This window comes from Pararge aegeria, chromosome 23 (assembly GCF_905163445.1).
Source record: "Pararge aegeria chromosome 23, ilParAegt1.1, whole genome shotgun sequence".
In the NCBI taxonomy this organism is placed as follows: Eukaryota; Metazoa; Arthropoda; class Insecta; order Lepidoptera; family Nymphalidae; genus Pararge; species Pararge aegeria.
The window spans coordinates 11,022,222-11,043,512 of record NC_053202.1 but is presented as its reverse complement, the minus strand read 5'-3'; the positions used below and the strand labels follow the sequence as shown (position 1 = coordinate 11,043,512).

The 21,291-nt window shown below is 36.1% G+C and overlaps 2 protein-coding genes across 2 annotated transcripts; one reads left to right on the top strand and one right to left on the bottom strand.

Moving 5' to 3' along the window:
- The first annotated feature begins 1,110 nt into the window (after positions 1–1,110).
- Positions 1,111–12,278, top strand: LOC120634344 (general transcription factor IIH subunit 3). Its single transcript, XM_039904857.1, has 9 exons — positions 1,111–1,278; positions 1,994–2,174; positions 2,513–2,611; positions 3,448–3,544; positions 4,491–4,607; positions 10,137–10,265; positions 10,831–10,966; positions 12,032–12,068; positions 12,194–12,278. The coding sequence occupies exons 1-9, from the start codon at positions 1,254–1,256 to the stop codon at positions 12,255–12,257; spliced, it is 885 nt and encodes a 294-aa protein (XP_039760791.1). The 5' UTR covers positions 1,111–1,253; the 3' UTR covers positions 12,258–12,278.
- A 3,623-nt stretch (positions 12,279–15,901) lies between these two features.
- On the bottom strand, positions 15,902–21,081 carry LOC120634237. Its single transcript, XM_039904712.1, has 3 exons — positions 20,848–21,081; positions 18,674–18,916; positions 15,902–16,526 (listed from the first exon to the last, which is right to left on the bottom strand). The coding sequence occupies exons 2-3, from the start codon at positions 18,860–18,862 to the stop codon at positions 16,368–16,370; spliced, it is 348 nt and encodes a 115-aa protein (XP_039760646.1). The 5' UTR covers positions 18,863–18,916; positions 20,848–21,081; the 3' UTR covers positions 15,902–16,367.
- Positions 21,082–21,291: the final 210 nt, after the last annotated feature.

Genomic DNA, 21,291 nt, shown 5'->3' with positions numbered 1-21,291 from the left:
CCTTTATTTTCCAATGAAAAAGCTAAGGTGTTCGTGATTTATAACCGAAAGCAATAAAATTGTCGGATGGTGACATAGATTAATCTTGTTACATAAGCTGTTTGTCGGTATGCTAGCCAGGATTTTATGAATCTTTAAGTAAGCTCCTGCAAAAATATTACTGCAATAATTCATATCATAATAAAATAGGCGCTACAAAAAAAAAAATTTAAAAGATAATAAAATGAAAATTGTAACCAGTTGCGTTAGATTAGGAAGGCCATCCACGTACTGTTTTTTCCACCCAAAATAAACAGGAATGTAGCCATATAATATAATAGTATGGTTTGCCGTTTGATCAGCGGTTTTGACCCACAATGTGTAGAATGCAATACTTTCTAATAAGGATACAAAGTCACCTCACGAGTTCATGTCCAAGTGACAGTTTTCATTAAGTTGTTTAGTTAATTATCTTTGCCCGCCTGTGCCTATCGAAGACAAATCAAAAAACAGCAACATGTTTGACTTTGGAAGAGGGCTGTACGGGTAATATACCATTGCCTTTTTCCTACGGGAAAGGGAAAGAATAAACAAAAAAAATTGTCGTTGACATTTGACATTACGTTTGTAGACTGTAGTCTGTACTCTGGGGATTGTAGTGGAATTGTAGTTGTAATATGGAGGGTAGAGGTAAGGAGAGTCATCTGTGTATATGAAAAAAGGTCGTCAAAATGTATTAAATTAGGATGGCGCCACATTTGCATCAGGGTAACTCTTAAAAGAAGCGCCAAATATAAATATTGTTAGAGTAGGCTTGAAAAATAAACAAGGAAGTATGGAGATACAAGGAAGTAAGGTTATATTTACCACAATATTTTGTACAACGTAAGTTGTTGAAATTCTCAATAATTAACTACTTTAGTCGATAATGACATTAAATTTTTTAACTCGGCATACTTCAATTCATCTACGATTGCTACATTCATACCATACACTGTGCATCCACCAGCGCCATTGTGGAGGATTTTTGAACTGTTATTTAGCGCAACAGCTGGACACTTTTTCAACTTTTCTCCCATATAAGATGACTCTCCTTACCTCTACCCTCCATAAGTTGTAGGCAGCACTTATAAACACAGCTTATAAAGCAACAAATAAACAACTCTGGAAGGTTAGAAAATCCGGTAGAGTTTTCTAATTTCATATAAAAATATGAATATGCGTTATTCTACGCATAAATTATTGGTTTTCAATTTGTAAGCTACTACACTACCATGGATAAAATAATAGATGATGATAGTAAGTAAATAATTTAAACCTTTTTTGATTCGTTTCGGTAAAGTTATTTAACTAAATCACTTTACTGATAAAAAACCTTGGAAATTAATTCTTTTTCTAAGTTGATACTTACCTACTTATTGATAAGTGATACTGTGAAACGCTGATACTCAAAAATACACCCAGCTATTTTTTCACACATTTTTGTGGGCTTCTTCCTTGACCAGGGCGGGTATGGCACCCTCGTGGCTTCAGTTTTAAATTCACAAAATATAGAAAATACGTTTGTATACATCATAAATAATAAGCACTTTATCAGCAATAGAGTTATACAAACGTGGAATGCCTTGCCTGAAGATGTAGTGACTGCAGAATCACTGAATCAGTTTAAGAATAGACTGGATAAACATGAAAAAGACCAAGAGTGCAAGAAATGTAGACGCATCAGCGAAAGCTGCTTAGTCTATTATATAATAATAAAAAAATAAAAAAAACACTGAATATGCATTTTCCATCATTTGCTTTAACAGTGAATGAAACCTTTTAGGAATTAGGCAGTTTGTAGGAAGTTTATTTTTGCAAATCCCATGGGAACCATTTGTTTTTTTGTGGATTAATAAATAGCCAATGTAACTCTCCTGCCGTTTGCCTAACTTTATACTGTGGAGGGTGTGAAGGAAGGACAAACAACAATCACATTTTTGCATTTATTATATTAGTAAGGATTCTATTCCAGCTCCTTCAGATAGCAGTCTATTGGTTATAATAGTGGACACCAATCCAAATCAGCGCTATATTACTGAAGATCCAAAGGTACTGACAGGATGCCTTGATGCCATTATAGCATTTGCTAATTCACATCTGATGCAGAAATCTAGGAACCAGTTAGCGGTAATTGGGTGTCATTTTCATAAAAGGTAAGCACAGACATTATAGATATTTTATATTTGATGGTCAATTGCAGCAAGTCTGCTTTCTGAGCCCAGGGCCGTGGGTTTGATTCCCACAACTGGAAAATGTTTGTGTGATGAGCATGATTGTTTGTTGGTGTCTGGGTGTTTATATGTATATTCTAAGTATTTATGTATATTATTCATAAAAATATTCATCAGTCGTCTTATTACCCATAACACAAGCTGCGCTTACTTTGGGGCTAGATGGCGGTGTGTGTATTGTCGTAGTATATTTATTTATTTATTATTATCATACAAAATTTTCGACACTAAAATATAATTTAAACTTATTTCTTTTCCAGTGAATACTTATACCCTTCTCCCGGGAAGCCTTTGGATGTGCGGCAAATTGACGGCCAATATGAACTATTCACTCTTGTAGAAAAAACTATCAAAATGAGGTAACCATTACAATTTATCCCTTTACCTTGTTTTAGAGGAAATAGCAAAGATTTATTTGAACTGACAAACTAGGTTGTTTAAGACTTATACGTCAATGTATTTACTAAAAATATATCACCTTTATTTGATCTAAAAAAAATTAAGTACCAGGTACCTCTTAAATAGGCAACAAAATTCAGGTAATGATGAAAAAATAATTTGATTCCCTGTCCTTTTTAGGCATAGTTGTTCTTAGATTTCTTGATAAATATCCAGTAAACAGTGGTAATTTAAATGTTTTGAAGGGGGGTGTGATCACTGTTATGCAGTTTCATACGTTTACAGTGATCATTGTTTCATTAATTAGTGGTTAATTTATGTTATTGTTTACAAATAAATGAAAAAAAATTAAAACAGATGATTAATAATTACAAAAAAGCTTATTCTTACAACATTATCTTAGCTTGGTAATTTATTGACTCTTTTTTGTGCCAATAAACTTTGACCAGTGCAGCATACTTACTATATGGAAATATTGTATTGGCACATTGGGTTTAGATTGGAGACCTATATGTGCTGTATATGTTACAGAAACTAAAATCAGATTCTGGTTTCCTTTAAACTCTTTAATGCTCAAGAGCGTCAAAAACCCTTGCAGCCTGCATTGTTTTTGAAGATATTAAGTAGATAATTCCACATGCAAATAATTGACACATTGGATTTGGTTTCGCGACATATATTGTACATTTTATTTATGATCACACTCTGATTTTACTAGAAACACTTGCACAAGAGCGTAAAAATCCTTTCAGTCCGCTCACAAGCATAAACAAGAAGAAGTCTTTTTTGATTACAGATTAGTAAACTTAATAAAAAGTCAGCCGCAGGAGGAGAGGCCAGGCGAGTCGCTTTTAGCTGGAGCTATGGCCATGGCACTCTGCTTTATTACAAGGGTAAATATAGTAAGGCTGGACAGTTTGCCAGGGTAGGGCAGCGGGAAGTTGCCCCATACAACCCCTGGTTTTGTTCAAAATTAATATATTTTTTTGATTTTCTTTAATTTAATTTATTTTCTTTAATTGGAAAACCAACAGTTGTAAATACTAACATTATTAACAAATTGGTTAACTTAAAACTAATAACAGGTAACTTTCGTTTATTTATTGTATGGAAAAGTGACGTTCGACAGCAGTGATTGCAAGATTTACGCCTGTCGCATTGCTGTCGCAAAATACGTAATCACCCTGCGGAAATTAGGAGATCCGTAGAAGAACTAGAGTTACTAAAATTTATTTATTTTGGACAAAAAAACTGATATACTAATAACTGATGATAGTTTGAAATCACAAAACACGCAGAGATTTTCAAAGCTCAAGCGGTACAAAATTAAAGTCAAAGTCAAAGTCAAAAATATCTTTATTCAAGTAGGTGACACTTTTGATGCGTACATAAGAATTACACGGTAGTGAGATGATGGCGATAACCACATTCGTAAACTTAAAACTAAAGCTACGAGGGTTCCAAACGCGTCCCGGTCTAAGAAGAAGCCCAAACAAACTTAGCCGGGTGTTTTTTTTTTGTTATCACCATCTCACAATGTCATTTTAAATTATTAGAAGAGCAACCTGGTTAGAGCAATAATTTACACCCAAGCTTTTTATCAATCAGCTTTTAATTATGTTTATATAGATGTGACGTCATAATATTGAATTCGGCGTTTCACCTGTCATGGCGGATCGCTAGATTCTCCAGTTTTATTTATCAAAAATAAATACCAATCAGACATCGAATATGAATAAAAATACGTTTCTCATAATGCATGAATCATATATCATTAGATAAATACAGTATTTTAGCGATTCTTTGTAACTGTCATCATGCCTCAATCTTATTAACAAGATGCGCCGGCAAGCACCACCCGGCCTGCGCCAAAGCAGCCGGATCCTAGTGGTGACGGGTAGCTCGGACACCGCTGCGCAGTACATAAACTACATGAACGTGTTCTTCACTGCGCAGGTATGTATAATCTTATATCTTTAAACGAGCAATTCTTGTTTATAAGTTTATTATTAGAATCTCGGAATCGGCTCCAACGATTTTCATGAAATTTAGTATACAAGGAGTTTCGGGGCGATAAATCGATCTAGTTTGGATTCGTTTTTAGAAAATGTCATTTTATTTGTGCTTTCCGGTAATTATTGCTGGATGATTATGTCTGGAAAAGCCGATGGCAGATAGATATAATGTAAAAAAAAAAATACCGTGTGGTGACCAAACGTCACTTTTCCATACAATAAATAAACAAAAGTGACGTTTGACAGCAGTGATTGCAAGATTTACGCCTGTCGCATTGCTGTCGCGAGATACGTAATCCCCCTGCCGGTTTGAATTTTTTTCGGTTTCCGGGCCCTGGTCACAACACGGTATTTTTTTTTTTTTTTTTATATCTATCTGCCATCGGTTTTTCCAGCCATAATCAGATTGTATGTTTACATGCTGTTTGATTTTGAGGGGTATTCCAGTGAATATCCTTCCCTATAGAGTTAATTATGGTCCGGTAAGTGAAGCTTTTTCTTTCGTCCAAGTCTAGTATATGAATGAATGAATGAATGAATACACTTTTATTGTACACCAAAGAAAAAAAAGTAGTTACAGAGATATATTGACGGCCGACTGGCGCAGTGGGCAGCGACCCTGCTTTCTGAGTCCAAGGCCGTGGGTTCGATTCCCACAACTGGAAAATGTTTGTGTGATGAGCATTAAGTGTTTTTCAGTGTCTGGGTGTTTATATGTATTTTCTAAGTATTTATGTATATATAATTCATAAAAATATTCATCAGTCATCTTAGTTCCCATAACACAAGCTACGCTTACTTTGGGGCTAGGTGGCGATGTGTGTATTGTCGTAGTATATTTATTTATTTATTTATTTATAAATACATATCAAGAGAGTACAATTTGGTGGCCTTATCGCTACATAGCGATTTCTTCCAGGCAACCAATGGCGTAAAAGGAAAAAAAAATAGAAAAAGGTAGGTGGTGCAATAAATAAGATTTAAAGTATACAAATATTTAAATAAAATATATATATCTATATATATATAATGAAAATGGTCTTCGTTTGAGGCTCAATCACGCCTAAACCACTGATCGTATCGACATGAAACTACCACCATTCGATGCGAAATTTTTCCTAGATCTATTTTTTGAATTCCAACATTCCTTCATTTTTTTATTGCTGTTTTACTTTTATGAACATTTATCCCGCTAATAAAAACAAAAGATAAGCATTTTCTCTTGATTCTTTTGTTTTCATGGATTTCAACAGAGTGTATTAAACGGATTATGGTTTTTTACATTCAGCTAAGAATCAACTCACGGTAGTGGAGAACGGCTGGACCAATTGGGCCTTTTTTATCTTCAGAATTGTCAGGAGAAAGTTTTGTATGTGAGAAAATTTTAAAAAAGCCCGATAAAAAGTTAAAAATTTCGATGATAATCGAAGAATTCCCATCTATATAGTCACTCACCACAAAATCTCGGGAACCATAAGACTTAGAAACGTGAAACTTGGTAGGAATATTACTTTTGCTATGTAGAGGTCAGCAATGAATAGATTTTAAGAAATTCATTCCCCAAAGGGGATTGCGGGGGCGTTAACAATGAACAATTCCCGTTTTTAAACTATAGCTTCTATAGACTTCAAATTTGGTAGGAATCTTCTGTAAGAGGTGTAGAAATAGGCTATGAACGAATTTTACGATAGCTCACCCCACAGGGGGTTGCGGGGGTGGGTATTAACAATTAATATTTTTATTTTCCAGCTAAAGCTCCTACAAGCTCCAAATTTTGTAGGAATTTTCTATAAGTGATGTAAAAATGATTTATGAACAAATTTTACGATATCCCACCCCAAAGAAGATTGCGGGGGCGTTAACAATGAAAATTTTCAATTTCCAAGCGATAGCTCCTATAGACTCCAAATTTAGTGAGAGTGTTCTATATGTAATATAAAAATGATCTTCGAGCGGATTTTACAATGAATCACCTCCAATAAGGTTCGCGGGGGTGGGTGTTAACAATAAAAAAAAATTAATTTCGAAATATAGCTTCTAAAAATTCTAAATATGGTAGGAATCTTTTATTATTCACATAAAGAACATCTCAAAATGGATTTCAATAAAGTCTACTTCCGACAGGAATTGCGGGGGTGGGTGTTAAAGTATTTATGTATATACTAGCCGTTTCCCGCCCGCTTCGCTGGGCGAATTGAAAAAGGAAATAAATTACATTTTATGTTTCATTTTTATTTTTTTTTTTCATATTTTTATTATTCTCCTTTTTTTATTTTTGTATGAACTTAAATAGGCCCCGCGGATAGAACTGTAAGCATCGATATTGTTTAGACTTACTCAAATTCCAAATTCCATCGATTTAGCCTGTATCTTTCATCCAGGTGATTTTTCTCACTAATATTCATTGTAACTTTCAATGTGCAATCATTATAACATTTCCGTGCCTTTCTTCCAAAAATTAATAATAATTGACATGAAGAAAAAATTTGAAATGAGCATTGAAAGTTTAAGTTAAAGTCATTGCAAGTCTCATATGTGAAGTTGAAATCTGTCTAGGTTCAAGTGCGACGAATTTTCTGTTAACTAAAATTTTCTCCGTGACATCAATTTTTTATAGAAAATTAATTGTGCATGTTTTTTATGAATTCTATTGGAATAAGTAACTAAATTTTTTTTCACATCTCATGTGCTTGGAAAATGCATTCATTTTAATCTGTTACATTTCCGCGATCCCGCAATAAAAGAATTCGTCGGTTATGTAGTCTGCAAAAGTAAAATGAATGTAAAATTCTTAGTCCGTTGATTGGATAGCTACATGTAAAGTTAAGTTTTTGAAACCTCTCAATGACTTTTTCTCCGCTGCCAAAAAGACGATTGTTGTAAGGAAATACACGAATATCCCTACATACACGAAGATCCCCACCAAATTTGAAATCTGTAGAAGTTACAGGTTAGAAATAAAAATTTTAGATTTTAACACCCACCCCCGCAATTCCTGTCGGAAGTAGACTTTATTGAAATCCATTTTGAGATGTTCTTTATGTGAATAATAAAAGATTCCTACCATATTTAGAATTTTTAGAAGCTATATTTCGAAATTAATTTTTTTTTATTGTTAACACCCACCCCCGCGAACCTCATTGGAGGTGATTCATTGTAAAATCCGCTCGAAGATCATTTTTATATTACATATAGAACACTCTCACTAAATTTGGAGTCTATAGGAGCTATCGCTTGGAAATTAAAAATTTTCATTGTTAACGCCCCCGCAATCTTCTTTGGGGTGGGATATCGTAAAATTTGTTCATAAATCATTTTTACATCACTTATAGAAAATTCCTACAAAATTTGGAGCTTGTAGGAGCTTTAGCTGGAAAATTAAAAATATTAATTGTTAATACCCACCCCCTCAACCCCCTGTGGGGTGAGCTATCGTAAAATTCGTTCATAGCCTATTTCTACACCTCTTACAGAAGATTCCTACCAAATTTGAAGTCTATAGGAGCTATAGTTTAAAAACGGGAATTATTCATTGTTAACGCCCCCGCAATCCCCTTTGGGGAATGAATTTCTTAAAATCTATTCATAGCTGACCTCTACATAGCAAAAGTAATATTCCTACCAAGTTTCACGTTTCTAAGTCTTATGGTTCCCGAGATTTCGTGGTGAGTGACTATATAGATGGGAATTCTTCGATTATCATCGAAATTTTTAACTTTTTATCGGGCTTTTTTAAAATTTTCTTACATACAAAACTTTCTCCTGACAATTCTGAAGATAAAAAAAAGCCCAATTGGTCCAGCCGTTCTCCACTACCGTGAGTAGATTCTTAGCTGAATGTAAAAAACCATAATCCGTTTAATACACTCTGTTGAAATCCATGAAAACAAAAGAATCAAGAGAAAATGCTTATCTTTTGTTTTTATTAGCGGGATAAATGTTCATAAAAGTAAAACAGCAATAAAAAAATGAAGGAATGTTGGCATTCAAAAAATAGATAGCCATAAACCATCTAGGAAAAATTTCGCATCGAATGGTGGTAGTTTCATGTCGATAAGATCAGTGGTTTAGGCGTGATTGAGCCTCAAACGAAGACCATTATCATTATATATATATAGATATAACATATAACATCCTCATTTTATATGAAATACATAAATAATTCAAAATTCATTTATTTCAAGTAGGCCTAATACAAGCACTTTTAAAACGTCAAGTCTGTCCGTGTGTAGTGACCCTACCACCGGTTTGGAAAGCAGATTCTACCGAGAAGAAATCGGCAAGAAACTCAGCAGTTGCTCTTTTCCACAACAAAAATTTACATTTTACATTTTAACATTCATTTTTCTATCTTGTGAGAGATGAAAGCGGAGCCGGATGCTTCCAAGCAACCTTGTCATTAAGAAACTCATCAATTGTATAATAACCTCGCTGTAATAAATGTGTTTTAACACATTCTTTAAACTTATGCCTTGGTAGGTCCAAAATTAACTTAGGAATCATATTATAAAAGCGTATACTCAATCTCACAAATGACTTCTGCACCTTTCGCAGACGATATGCAATTAAAATTACACACTTAAAATTATAATGGTGATATATGCCATCTTTTCAGACGTTAGTATTTCTGTCTGTGCGCACTCTGTGCTAAGATATTGGGATGTTTCTCGAGTCTGAGCTTGTGTTTCTTGGAGTATTTGTTCACTTCCTCTTTGATGGTTGGTATTTCCAAATATTTGTGAATTCCCTCATTCCGTGAACCAAGGTGCACCAGAGATTGCCCTAAGGACAATGTTTTGGAACCTCTGGAGTATCTCAAGGTTGGAGTTGCTAGTTGATCCCCGGAGTTCTACGCCATAGGTCCAAATAGGTTTTATTGTGCACTTATATGCACTTATAAAATTATTACTTATCTATGTAATTGAGTATTATGTAAGTTTATCTTTATATATATATTTCTTGTGTGCGTGTGTATGTCACTAAAATCCTCCTAGACGACTGGACCGATTTGAATGAATTTTTCGGTATGCATTTGGGTGGCACCCTGGATGGTTTAGATTCACAAATCAGCCCGACAGGTGGCGCTGGGGCCAGCTAGTAATAACATAAATATATATCATATATATCTATTATAGCATATATATAAATTTATATCGGTATTTGTTTAGTTAATATGTAAATGTAGTATGTATGTTCATGTAAGTTTATATTATTTTTTTGTAACATACTTTATGCACCATCCACTTTCCACTTTTTTTATCGGTTTCGTACGCTCAGGTTGTCTTCAAAAGATCACTTTTAGTGATAAGGCCGCCTTTGCACCCTAGCACAAAGTACTATTACTGTTTTCCTTGTATTTTTCCTATTGTGTTGTGTTGCAATAAAGTTTTTCTATTCTATTATATACTAGTAACTTGTTGTTCAGGGATAAGGGAAGGGACCACACGGAATGAGAAAATGATATTTCCAGAAGCAGCAGGTGTTGTTGGATGTGTGCTCTCTAGACAAACATCTCAGCCTTCTGCAGCAAGGATGCGACATCACAGGCGGCCTGTATCTGAAGGTGCCTTCGCTCGATGGACTACTGCAGTATTTATTGGTGAGTGTATCTAGCATCGATTACTTTTAGTGATAAGGCTGCCTTTGTACCCTATTTCTGTTTCCTTTGTGTTTTGTTGCAACAAAGTTTTTCTATTCTATCGACGATTATGTATATTAGTAAAAAATTTCATACTTGAACATCGGGAGTAAAATGGATCTTATTGGCATTGGATTGAAGTTCAAATTTGCGTACCATTCTCTAGCTCAGACTTTTAACACGTTTGTACAACAATAACCGAAATTACAGGTTTTGCTACTGTAAAACGTTACATTACATCCATTCTGCTACACTTTATCGAGATTTTACATGTTTACTATGTTTTTTTTTTTATTATAAAATATATGAATTGCTCTAACTTCATAGCTAAATATTAATTGACTGTAAGATGGTTAATTTGTTATTTTTCTCAAATTTGCAAGCCACTTCGAAATTTAAATAAAACCTTTGATAAATTATATAAATATCTCCTTGGTTAAAGGAGATATTTATATAATTAGAGGTAAACTCTTATCGTGGGGGGAGACTTCTGGGTTGATATGATGATGATGGAACTCGCTTCCAGTGGGTGTTCCTACCGGAGGCGTGGGAGCGCAAGGAGCTGGTGCTGCCAGGTCGCGGGCGCGTGGACTACCGGGCCGCTTGCTTCTGCCACCGGGAACTGCTCACCATCGGATACGTGTGCTCCGTGTGCCTCAGCGGTGAGTATAACCCACCATCCATGATCAACCATGGATTTGACGGCCGATTGGCGCAGTGGGCAGCGACCCTGCTTTCTGAGTCCAAGGCCGTGGGTCCGATTCCCGCAACTGGAAAGTGTTTCTGTTATGAACTTGAATATTTTTCAGTATCCGGGTGTTTATTGTCGTAATATATTTATTTATTTATTTATTTATTTTTGTATGGATTGGGGGGGCTCGTCTTCATCATCATCATATTTTTCGTCTTCGTTGTCGTCGTAGTCGTCGCTGTCGTCGTCGTCGTCGTCGTCGTCGTCGTTGTCTACGTCGTCGGCATCATCACCATCATCAACATCTTCTAGGGAATTTATGCCGCTTGTATCCAACGTAAAACGAATCGCTCGGAGTGCTTCGTTTTATAAAGTTTAAATTGACGTAACAAGCACATGTCCCACCAGGGAACCATCGCCTGAAAACAGAGCTAAACTTCGCAGGGCATGCAAAGAACTAGTCCTGCAACATGCCAGCAATGCTACTTGGGTATAGAAAAAAAACATGGCGGTATTACTTCCCCAGACGAGCTCTGTCACAAAGCTCTACCAATATCAAAAACTTACCTCACATTTTACAATGGGGGTCGCCACACCAGTACCTTGGGACCCCAACGTCCATCGGTTCACCGAGCTATGTGTCCCACCCATTGCCACTTGAGCTAACTCGTTGAGCTATTTCGGTTAACTCTAGTTCTTCTGCGGATCTCCCCATTTCTGAGCTCTCTCCACCGCCCACTGATTGACTCTGAGCTTCTTATGAGATCTATAGTTAGCGACCATCTTTCAGCGCCGTAAGTCATCTCTGACAACACGCACTGTTCAAAGACTGGTCGTCAGGCACTGTGGAATTTTTGTATTAAATTATATAGAGCTGTTTATTTGTATCTTGTAAAACTTGACCGACACTTTATTTATTAGATAAGCGACAAAATATAATATATCGTGTATTGTTTTTCCGAATGTTTAGGAGAAGCCATTTTAAATGTTCAAAAGCGATTTATAAGTGTTCACAGATATTGTTTGTTTGTTACAGTGTTCTGCAAATTCAGTCCCATATGCACAACTTGTCAGTGAGTATACAAACTTATTTGAACAGATAATACATTTTTTATTACGTCTGTGTATAATATTGTGTATAAATTATTATGTTATAATTAGATAAAAGAAATTTATTGTATTCGTATTTCTCTTACAGTACCGTCTTCAAAATCGCTGGTCCGCTCGCCATCAAACCAAAGAAGAAGAAAATTAAAATATAATAATAAAATTTATTATAATTATGGTATAATTAATTGTGCCCCGCGGTTATACCTGTTTTTATCGAGTGTTTTATCCACGACTCCTGGTGACTATCGCACCTGATAAGCAATTTTTTCGCTCCGAAATTAAAAATGTAGTATTTGCTTCATATGCACATACGAGGGGGCGTTTTTAAATTCGCGGAATCGGGGGTAAGACGTGGAAATAAAAATACTAAGTTTATTTTTCCTTTTCAATATATTCTCCTGCAACCCTAATACATTTTTCAGATCTTTCAATTAGCTTATGTATACCCTCGAAAAAAAATGTTTTTTCTTTGTCTGAAAAATAAGCTGAAACTGCTTCCTTCACTTCTTCATCGCTTGAGAACTTCTTCCCCCGAAGTTCTTTTTTCATTTTTGGAAAGAGATAATAATCACTGGGAGCCAGGTCAGGACTGTAGGGTGGATGAACCAAAATATCGAAGCCCATCTTATACAGGGAAGCCAACGCAACACGGCTCTTGTGCACAGGCGCGTTGTCGTGCAGAAGGAGGACACCTTTGGTTAATTTTCCCCTTCTTTTTGCCTTGATTGCTTCCTTTAATCGCTCTAAGATTGAAGCGTAGTATTCTCCGGTTATGGAGACACCTTTATCTTTATAATCTATCAACAAGATTCCTTCTGAGTCCCAAAAGATTGTCGCCATGATTTTTCCCGCCGACTGTGACACCTTAAATTTCTTTGGTGGTGGTGTACCTTTTTTGTGCCACTGCATAGAATCTTGTTTGGACTCAGGTTCATAATGATGAACCCAAGTTTCATCCCCAGTAACAATTCTAGTCAATACTCCATCCTGGTCTTCATTACAGGGGTCCAAAAACGCGCGAGAACACTCTAAGCGCTGTTGTTTTTGAGGCGGCGTGAGCATTCTCGGCACCCACCTTGCACTGACTTTGGTCACGCCGAGATGATCGTGAAGAATTCTAAATATGGTTGTATCGGATACTCCAACCATTTCTGCGAGCTGTTTCTTCTTTAGTCTAGCATCTTCCAGTATTAATTTTTCCACTTTTTGAATTATTTCCGGAGTGGTCACCTCGATCGGCCGTCCTGGCCGAGGATCATCTTCAAGTGAGGCCCTGCCTTGCTTAAAAAGGGTATGCCACTTATAAACCATGGTTTTACCGGGGCAAGACTCCCCGTAAACGGGTGACATCTCTTCTAGTATGGTTTGAACCGATTTACCTTGCTTGGTAAGGAACTTTATGACAGCGCGGTGCTCGATTTTCTCAATTTTTCACAATGTTCTTCCCAACTGAGTTGTTTGATCGACGATAATTCAAATAGTAATGGCCCGATTAAAACAAAACGTTCTATTTATACTAATAATGAGCTACTTAACCAGTTACGACTAAGGAAAGTACCCTCATTTATTAATTACCTACCCATTCCGCGAATATAAAAATGCACCCTCGTATCTTTACATACATATTTCTTGTGTGCGTGTGTATGTCACTAAACGGCTGGACCGATTTGAATGTATTTTTAGGTATGCGTTCGTGCGGCACACTGGATGGTTTAGATTCACAAATCAGTCCGACAGAGGGTGCTGGGGTCCGCTAGTGTATATTTATATTTTTAAATTCAGAAAAACATGGATTCAAAGCAAAACGATTTTGCCTAAATGAGGCAAACGATTAGTCCCGAGAGGTTCTTGAAAACACCGAAAAATATGCTGACGAAGTCCCTGTTAAAAGCAAATACCTATTCAATATTTTTGAAAACTTCACTTCCTATATTTCGGAGAGTGTGCTCAAAAACTATTTGTGTGTGTGTGTGTGTGCAATAAAGCTTTCAAACAAACAAACAATAACGCCTGTTTGGGTAGCCCAGTAGCACTTCTGTCTAACCGCAAAATTTTCGGAGTTCTTCGGGTTTTAAGCAATCAAATGACACTTGCTTTAAAGTAGTCCTATGTTAATCTAAAAGAGAAGTCTTTCATGGTCTCCACGATACAGGCTACCTAGTGTTGAGACCACTAGCAATTGATTTTTGTAATCTTTTTGAAAATAAAGATATATTTTTTTAATTATTATTATTAAGGGTAATATAGCGGTCCGCTTGCTCCCTTAATTATTAAAAATAGTAGCAGTTGCTGTAGACTAAAGTTCCTTAAAGTTTAATATTAACCGTTTCAATAACAGAACCCTAAAATTGATAACAGTGCATCATTTTTATTGTCCACACTAAACTCTTCAGTTTAGTCAATATAATTTATTTTGTTCAAGTGCTAGAATATACACTTACGTATCAGTTAATTATTGTTTATCAAATGTTGTAAAAGATAAAATAAATGCATACAATTTATCAACTTTCAGAAATCAGTCTTTATTTTTTGTTTTAATTTTTACATCAACACTTTTTTCCAATTATACCAATTAAGGTAGTGTTTAAAAGGAGGGTTCAAGACAACACACTTAAAAGTCGAATACTGCGCAATACGCGATTAAAAAAAAAAATTATCAGTAAAATACATTAATACCTACTTAAAATATATAGATAGACACCCTGACACAGAAAAACATTCATGAAAAAAAGGTAATATTAAAAAAAAACCAGAAATTCTTATCGTGTGAGGTAACTTTATATAGGTATTAAACTGCCAGACTGCCATAAACAAAATACCGCTCGCGAATTTCAGGAAAGTTATTTACAAAATACTTCAGCCCTGACAGTTTTTTACAGTGAAACAATGTAGGCAAAAATAATGTATTTCAATCTAAACAATATTGTTTTTTATTGGTACTTATTTATAATTGAAAAAAATAATTATAATAATAATTTGCACACTGTCGTTGGCAGTAGATTGTGTAGAAATGTATTTTAAATATTGTAAAGTAACTTGTTATGACCCACAATTCTAGCAAATGATTTATTCATATTCTTATTCTAAGTTGTTTAATAAAAAAAGAAAACATTATTTTAAATTTAGAACTGTATATCTCTACCATTTTTTACTCATGTATCTACCAAAATATTTTTCTTTGGTAGCACTGCTCGACAACCTAGACTAACGTTTTTTGGATTAGGAATAACATATTTAATCTGTTTACATTTTTTTTTATTTTAAACGAATTTTCTTTAAAGCGCGCCTTAACAGTATTTTGCCTAAGGCGCAAAATATCTTTTCGAGGATGGTCTGGGTTCTATTTACTTCGCCATGAGCTTCAAACCATGTACACTAATGAAATACTATTCTTTCACGGTACTTCTATAATCTGTGTCAAATATCATTTAAATCTTAACATATTATACAATCAATTATTATCGATAGTAATTCTGATAAGCTCATATTAATAGGTTCTTTTACAGCCACTTAAAACCAAAACCTAATCAAATGCGGTAAATTCATTCAGTGAATTTCCTATAACAATCAATACATACGAATAACTAACTACAGCGGCGTAAACTTACTTCATCATATCAACCCACTACCGGGCACGGGTCGCCTCCCACAATGAGAAGGGGTTAGGCCGTTGTCCACCACGCTTGCCCAGTGCGAATTGGTGGCCTCCACACGCCTTTGAGAACATTATGGAGGACTCTCAGGCATGCAGGTGAAGTTCTCAGTCATTATTGCATGCAGTGCATTGTGTCCAAAAATAGTGAAAAGTCCCCGCGCACTCACACTCGCGGAATGTTGCTAGCTCATTCACTTTCCCATTTTCCCTTTCTATGGTAAACTTTTAGAACATAGGTGGAAAAATACTTATTGTTAATTGCTAAATGTGGGAAATGACAATCTGTCTCTTCGAGAAACACTACTAAAGTAGAGTGGTTTTTGATGCTTCAATATTAGTCATGTACGCGGGTTCTTTATGATCTTAATTCTGTTCATTAATCCTTATCCAATTAAGTACCCTAAATACATTTTACCGTTCGAAGCTGGGCCGGGTCGCTAGTTAACCATATATAAGATATTTTGATGTAGGTATTATCATCAGTACACCAGCAACGACGCCTTTCAGACCGGAACACAGCATTGCAACAATGCTGCTTGGCGGACGAGCTATGTCAAAAAAAGATCTACTGCTACAATCTGTATTTTCTTAATGCTTATGTTATTAGTTATAAATCAGTTATTATCGTTTTATTGATGATCTCAAAGGCAGTGTCGATTTCCTCTTCGGCGCTCAGACTTCGTCGCACGTTTTCAGGTTTATTGTCTTTGGTGACTGAAGCTGTTTGAAGCTCTGTGTTCCTTGGTTTTTCTGACATTTGTATATCCTGAAAAATGTTCAAGCTGTTAACTAAAAAAAAAAGATGGCAACGGACGTGACCAAAGTTTAAAAAAGAAATACTTAGAAAAAATAAACTAAAAATTAGTAAAAACAATAACGAAAAAAAATAAACTACTTTTTAGTTTATTTTTCTCATAATTTATTTTTTAGAGTTACGTCATTTTAGGATGGTAGGTCCTTGTCTACTTTATATACTGTTCTTATTGTCTTTAGTCCGACCAGGAAAATACAAAACCTGGTCTGAGGGCGCCAAATTTTCATGGCAATATCTACGTTTTGCAGAGTATCGGTAGAGAAATAAAAAGTTTAATTTTTATACGCAATATGGCGACGATTTTATTTTCCTGGCCAGGTTTTAAACGGTACAGAATTTATTTCAAAATGAGTAAATATGGTGGCGTAGAGGAGCATGACGGCATGAGCGTTATGCCGTTTCACGTAACTTGGCCCTTTAGGTTAGGTTAGATTTTTTTTAATAAAAATGCATATTTATTAAATATTAAAAAAATTATTTTCATTATGCCATATCTGATTCCTACCCTAATCTGTTATTTTATGCATAAAACTATTATCAGCGGCGTGAATAGAAGGTACGTTTTTTATAACTCTTACAATGCCTATCCTTTAAGTTCCTTATAACTCGTACTGGAGATTTCATTTTATATCATCTGCATACCCTATGCATACCCTCTATGCACGCCACTGACTATTATGAATATAAATCTTGATGTTTCACATCTACTAGACGTCTTATGACGGCTTACACTTTTTTTTACACTGAACGAGACCGAACGCTAAATGGATTAAAACGATTCAGCCACCACACCACTACCAAATTCCTCATGCCGGGGTCGAACCCGGGACCTCGACCTATAAGACCTCAGCGCTCACCACTGCGCCATGAAGTTCGACAGATACTGAACACAGGGAATTATTGAAGTTAAACTTTTTTTTAATTCTTGTGATTTGAAACTCGATGAAACAAAATTGCGTCACGATAAAGAAACAAACACATAAATGTATGGGAGACAAAAAGGTAGGACTATTTCAATTACCATAGAAACTGAATAACACATAAATGTGAGGATGAGATGACACATTTTATTTCTTATTTTAGTTTCCATGGTTTTACATTAAAATATCAAATAAATATTTTTTAAGCTCGGTTAAAAATACCCCTTACATTTATTCTAACCCCCTGTTACTCTATAACCATCTCAATCTCTCGTAGGCTACATTTAATAAGTTTTACTTCTGCAGTGTGGGAATTACAAAGGATTTGCCAATTTTGTCACAGAATTAAGAACATACAAAAACCGTGTACACGACCTCATATTGAAGTATCAGAAACGACTCCAGTTTAGTATTGTTTCTCCAACAGGTGGGTGTATCACTTTATTCCATTTGGCAGTTGACAGTAAATATTTTACTTAATGTTCTAAACGTTTCTCGTAAAATGGGTAAATGGGAAATGTTTGTGAGCTAGCAACATTCTTGGGGCATGAAGTGAGATGTGCGCTGGTCGTTTTTACTGTTTTTGGGTAAAATGCACTGCATGCAATACTGGCTGAATGCTATGTTCTTAATTATATGTATATTTATAATAATTTAATCTTTATTAAACAAAACGTAAGTAATTATAAACAAAAAGTCGATATAAACAGTCGACTAACTAGAAACGGACATAAATTAGTGATATCTGCATATCGTCTGAGAAAAGTACAGAAATCCTTTGTGGGGATGGGTTATGCTTTTATAACATGATACAGAAGGTAATATTACATCTACCTTTACCTAAGTTTAAACAATATATTAAAACACATTTAACAAATCGTGGTTACTACACGATTGATGAATTCCTTAACGACAAGGCTGCTAAGAAGCAGGCAACTCCGCTCTCATCTCTCACAAAACAGAAAAGTTCTAAAGATTGTTAAACTTAAAAATGATGTTGGAAAAGAGCAATCTGCTGAGTTTCTTGCCGGCTCTTCTCAGTGGAATCTGCCTTCCGAACCGGTGGTAGTCACTACAAACAGACTGCCTTGACGTTTCAAAAGTGCTTATTAATTGGGCCTACTTGAAATAAATGAATTTTGAATTTTGAATTATGTATTCTGTTACTGAAATACTCACTTGATTATAAACATCCAAAGATAGCGAATGCCTTTTTTTGTTTGTTTGCTTCATCCGTCCCGATCTTGATAGAGACAGCTTCCTCCTACCATCGAGAGATAGTGCGATATTTTTATCCTCTTCGCTTTCCTCGAAGCACGAGTTCTTCCGCCTATCGTTGGTGAAGAACGACTTAATGAACTTCGCCATTATTCTGAGGGCGCTAAGGCCCTAACTTCTTAACTGCTTCCAGTAATCTTGGTTCTAGAAGATAGGTCAATATTAAGATGCTGAATATGCCAAAATCATCATCATCATATCTACTACTGGACATAAGTTTATTGTAGCGAGTTCCAAATACAATGGACTTGTACCACTTAGAACAGCTTGCTACTCGGTTGATGTCATCTGTCAACCTCGTTGGGGTCTACCAAAGCTGCGTTTACCGGTTCAAGGTCGCCATTCCAGCACCTTGGGACCCCGTTGTCTATGGGTCCTCCGGGCTACGTAATTTAAGACTATCATGGCAGAGCATCACGCTGAAAGTACTGAATGAATTAAAATGAAACTTTGCACAATTTGAGTACACACTAAGAAGTAGGACATAGTATACTTTTTATCCCGAATTTTAGCTCGGTTCCTTTGGAAGACGATTGATGATGTTTTAACACCATAACTGCGTCAAATTTAAACCGATTTGAATAATTATTTTTGTATTGGATAGGTTTTACTTCGTGTAGAACTGATGAATGTAATTGGATTGGAGGTAGAGTACAGAAATCCTCAGCGGACAGCAGCAAACCGCTCACTCAAGGCTTAACGATACTGAATACATACAGTTAATCGCTGCCAACGACGTATTTTAAAAATCTACTGGCCAGTATAACTAATTTGGATTTGTGGAGACTGTGCCATGAAGATCCAATTGAAATCCAAATACGTCGCCGCAAATGGAAGTGGTTTGGTCACACCCTGCGGAGGAACTAGGGCCACGTTCCCAGACAGGCTCTTGACTGGAACCCACAGGAGAAGTGAAATGGAGGAAGACCAAAAACTTAGTGGCGAACTACCATAGCGGAGGCGCACAAGATTGGCCTTACCTGGACTGAAGTTAAGCATGTGGTCACAGACAGGTTGGAATGGAGAAGTGTTGTGTCTTCCCTTTGCATCAAAGGGGGGACGCAAAGAAGAAGAAGAAAGTGTGTTAAGGGGCGTCAATAAATTACGTGAGGTGTTTTTTTTAAATTTAATGTCGCTCCCTCCCCCCCTGGTGAGATGTCTTGAGATTTTATTCAACCCCCTCCCCCAATCTCACGTGAGATTTTTCAAAATGTGGGTTTCTTACGTTAACGCGTTGGATTGTAATTGTAAAAAGACCAATAGACCAAAATAGTATGACCTCCACCCCCTCAACTTCCAACGACGGTCACCCATCCATTTACTGACTTTCGTAAACGTTGCTTACCCAGCGCTTTCGTCTAATATAATGTAGTGCAACAGTTAAGCAACACATTATTAATGCAGTCACTTGTTATAGGAAACTAGCTTTAACCCGAGGTTTCGCTCGCGTGGTAGTTTGAAAAACTCTGCCTGGAGGAATAGAACACCGATCAAGAATACGGAACAGCGCACTCTACGGCTCTTAAACTACCTACATGCCAAAAATCACGTCAATCCGATACTCTGTTGCTGCGCAAAACGTAAGCGTAAGCATATCTTCCCACAGGAACTGCATTCCGGGATAAAAAGTAGCCTATGTCTTTCTCCGGCCCATAAACTATCTATATGCAAAAATCACATGAATCCGTTGCTCTGTTGCTGCGTTATTGATGAACAAACAAACAATCTTTCGCATTTATAATATTAGATTAACAGTATTATAAATAAGGCCAAACATTACCATTTCCATAAAGTTAGCATTTCATAGTGTATCATTATCAAAAGCCTATAACAGTCCACTGCTGGACTAAAGGTCTCTGTCATAGGGAAGGTTTGCCTACAATGACCACGTCAGAAAGAAGAGTCGGTGATAATACTTTGTATATGGCAGTAGTAGCACAGAGCACACTGCTGTCTGTTCTGCGATATATTTCCAAAGTCGTCTCGTACGGAGACAGTAGAGGTGGTGACAACTGTACTCTGATTTGCCGTCACAACACCGCACACATCTTACACAAATATTGTAAAGTACTTACAGGAATTTGATCCTTCGATGCGAAGTTTTGTATATTATACAATCATTTCAGCTTCAAAACACACTGCACACTGACTATCCACTAATAAATATCACAAAGATCTCCAGTAGATACCCGAGTAACGTGTTAGATAAACACTAAATCTTTAACTGGTCTAATTAGCGATACGGACGTGTCCCTCCTGATAAGTTTGTTTGAGAATGCAGTATTTCGCACTTGATAGCACGCGCGGAAACAATTGCAACTTGTTAAACACTGCACTAGCATTTAGATTTACCGTATCAAGTGATATTGTTTGATAACAAAAAGCAAACTCTCGAAATTGCGATGTTTGTCATCGCTATCGCCATGCTCTCCTCTTTAAAAGTACCAGACCACTGGGTCTTGCGCCTAGCGCGCTGCAAAGTACCAGACCCAGTGGTCTACTTTGCAGTGCAGGGCGCT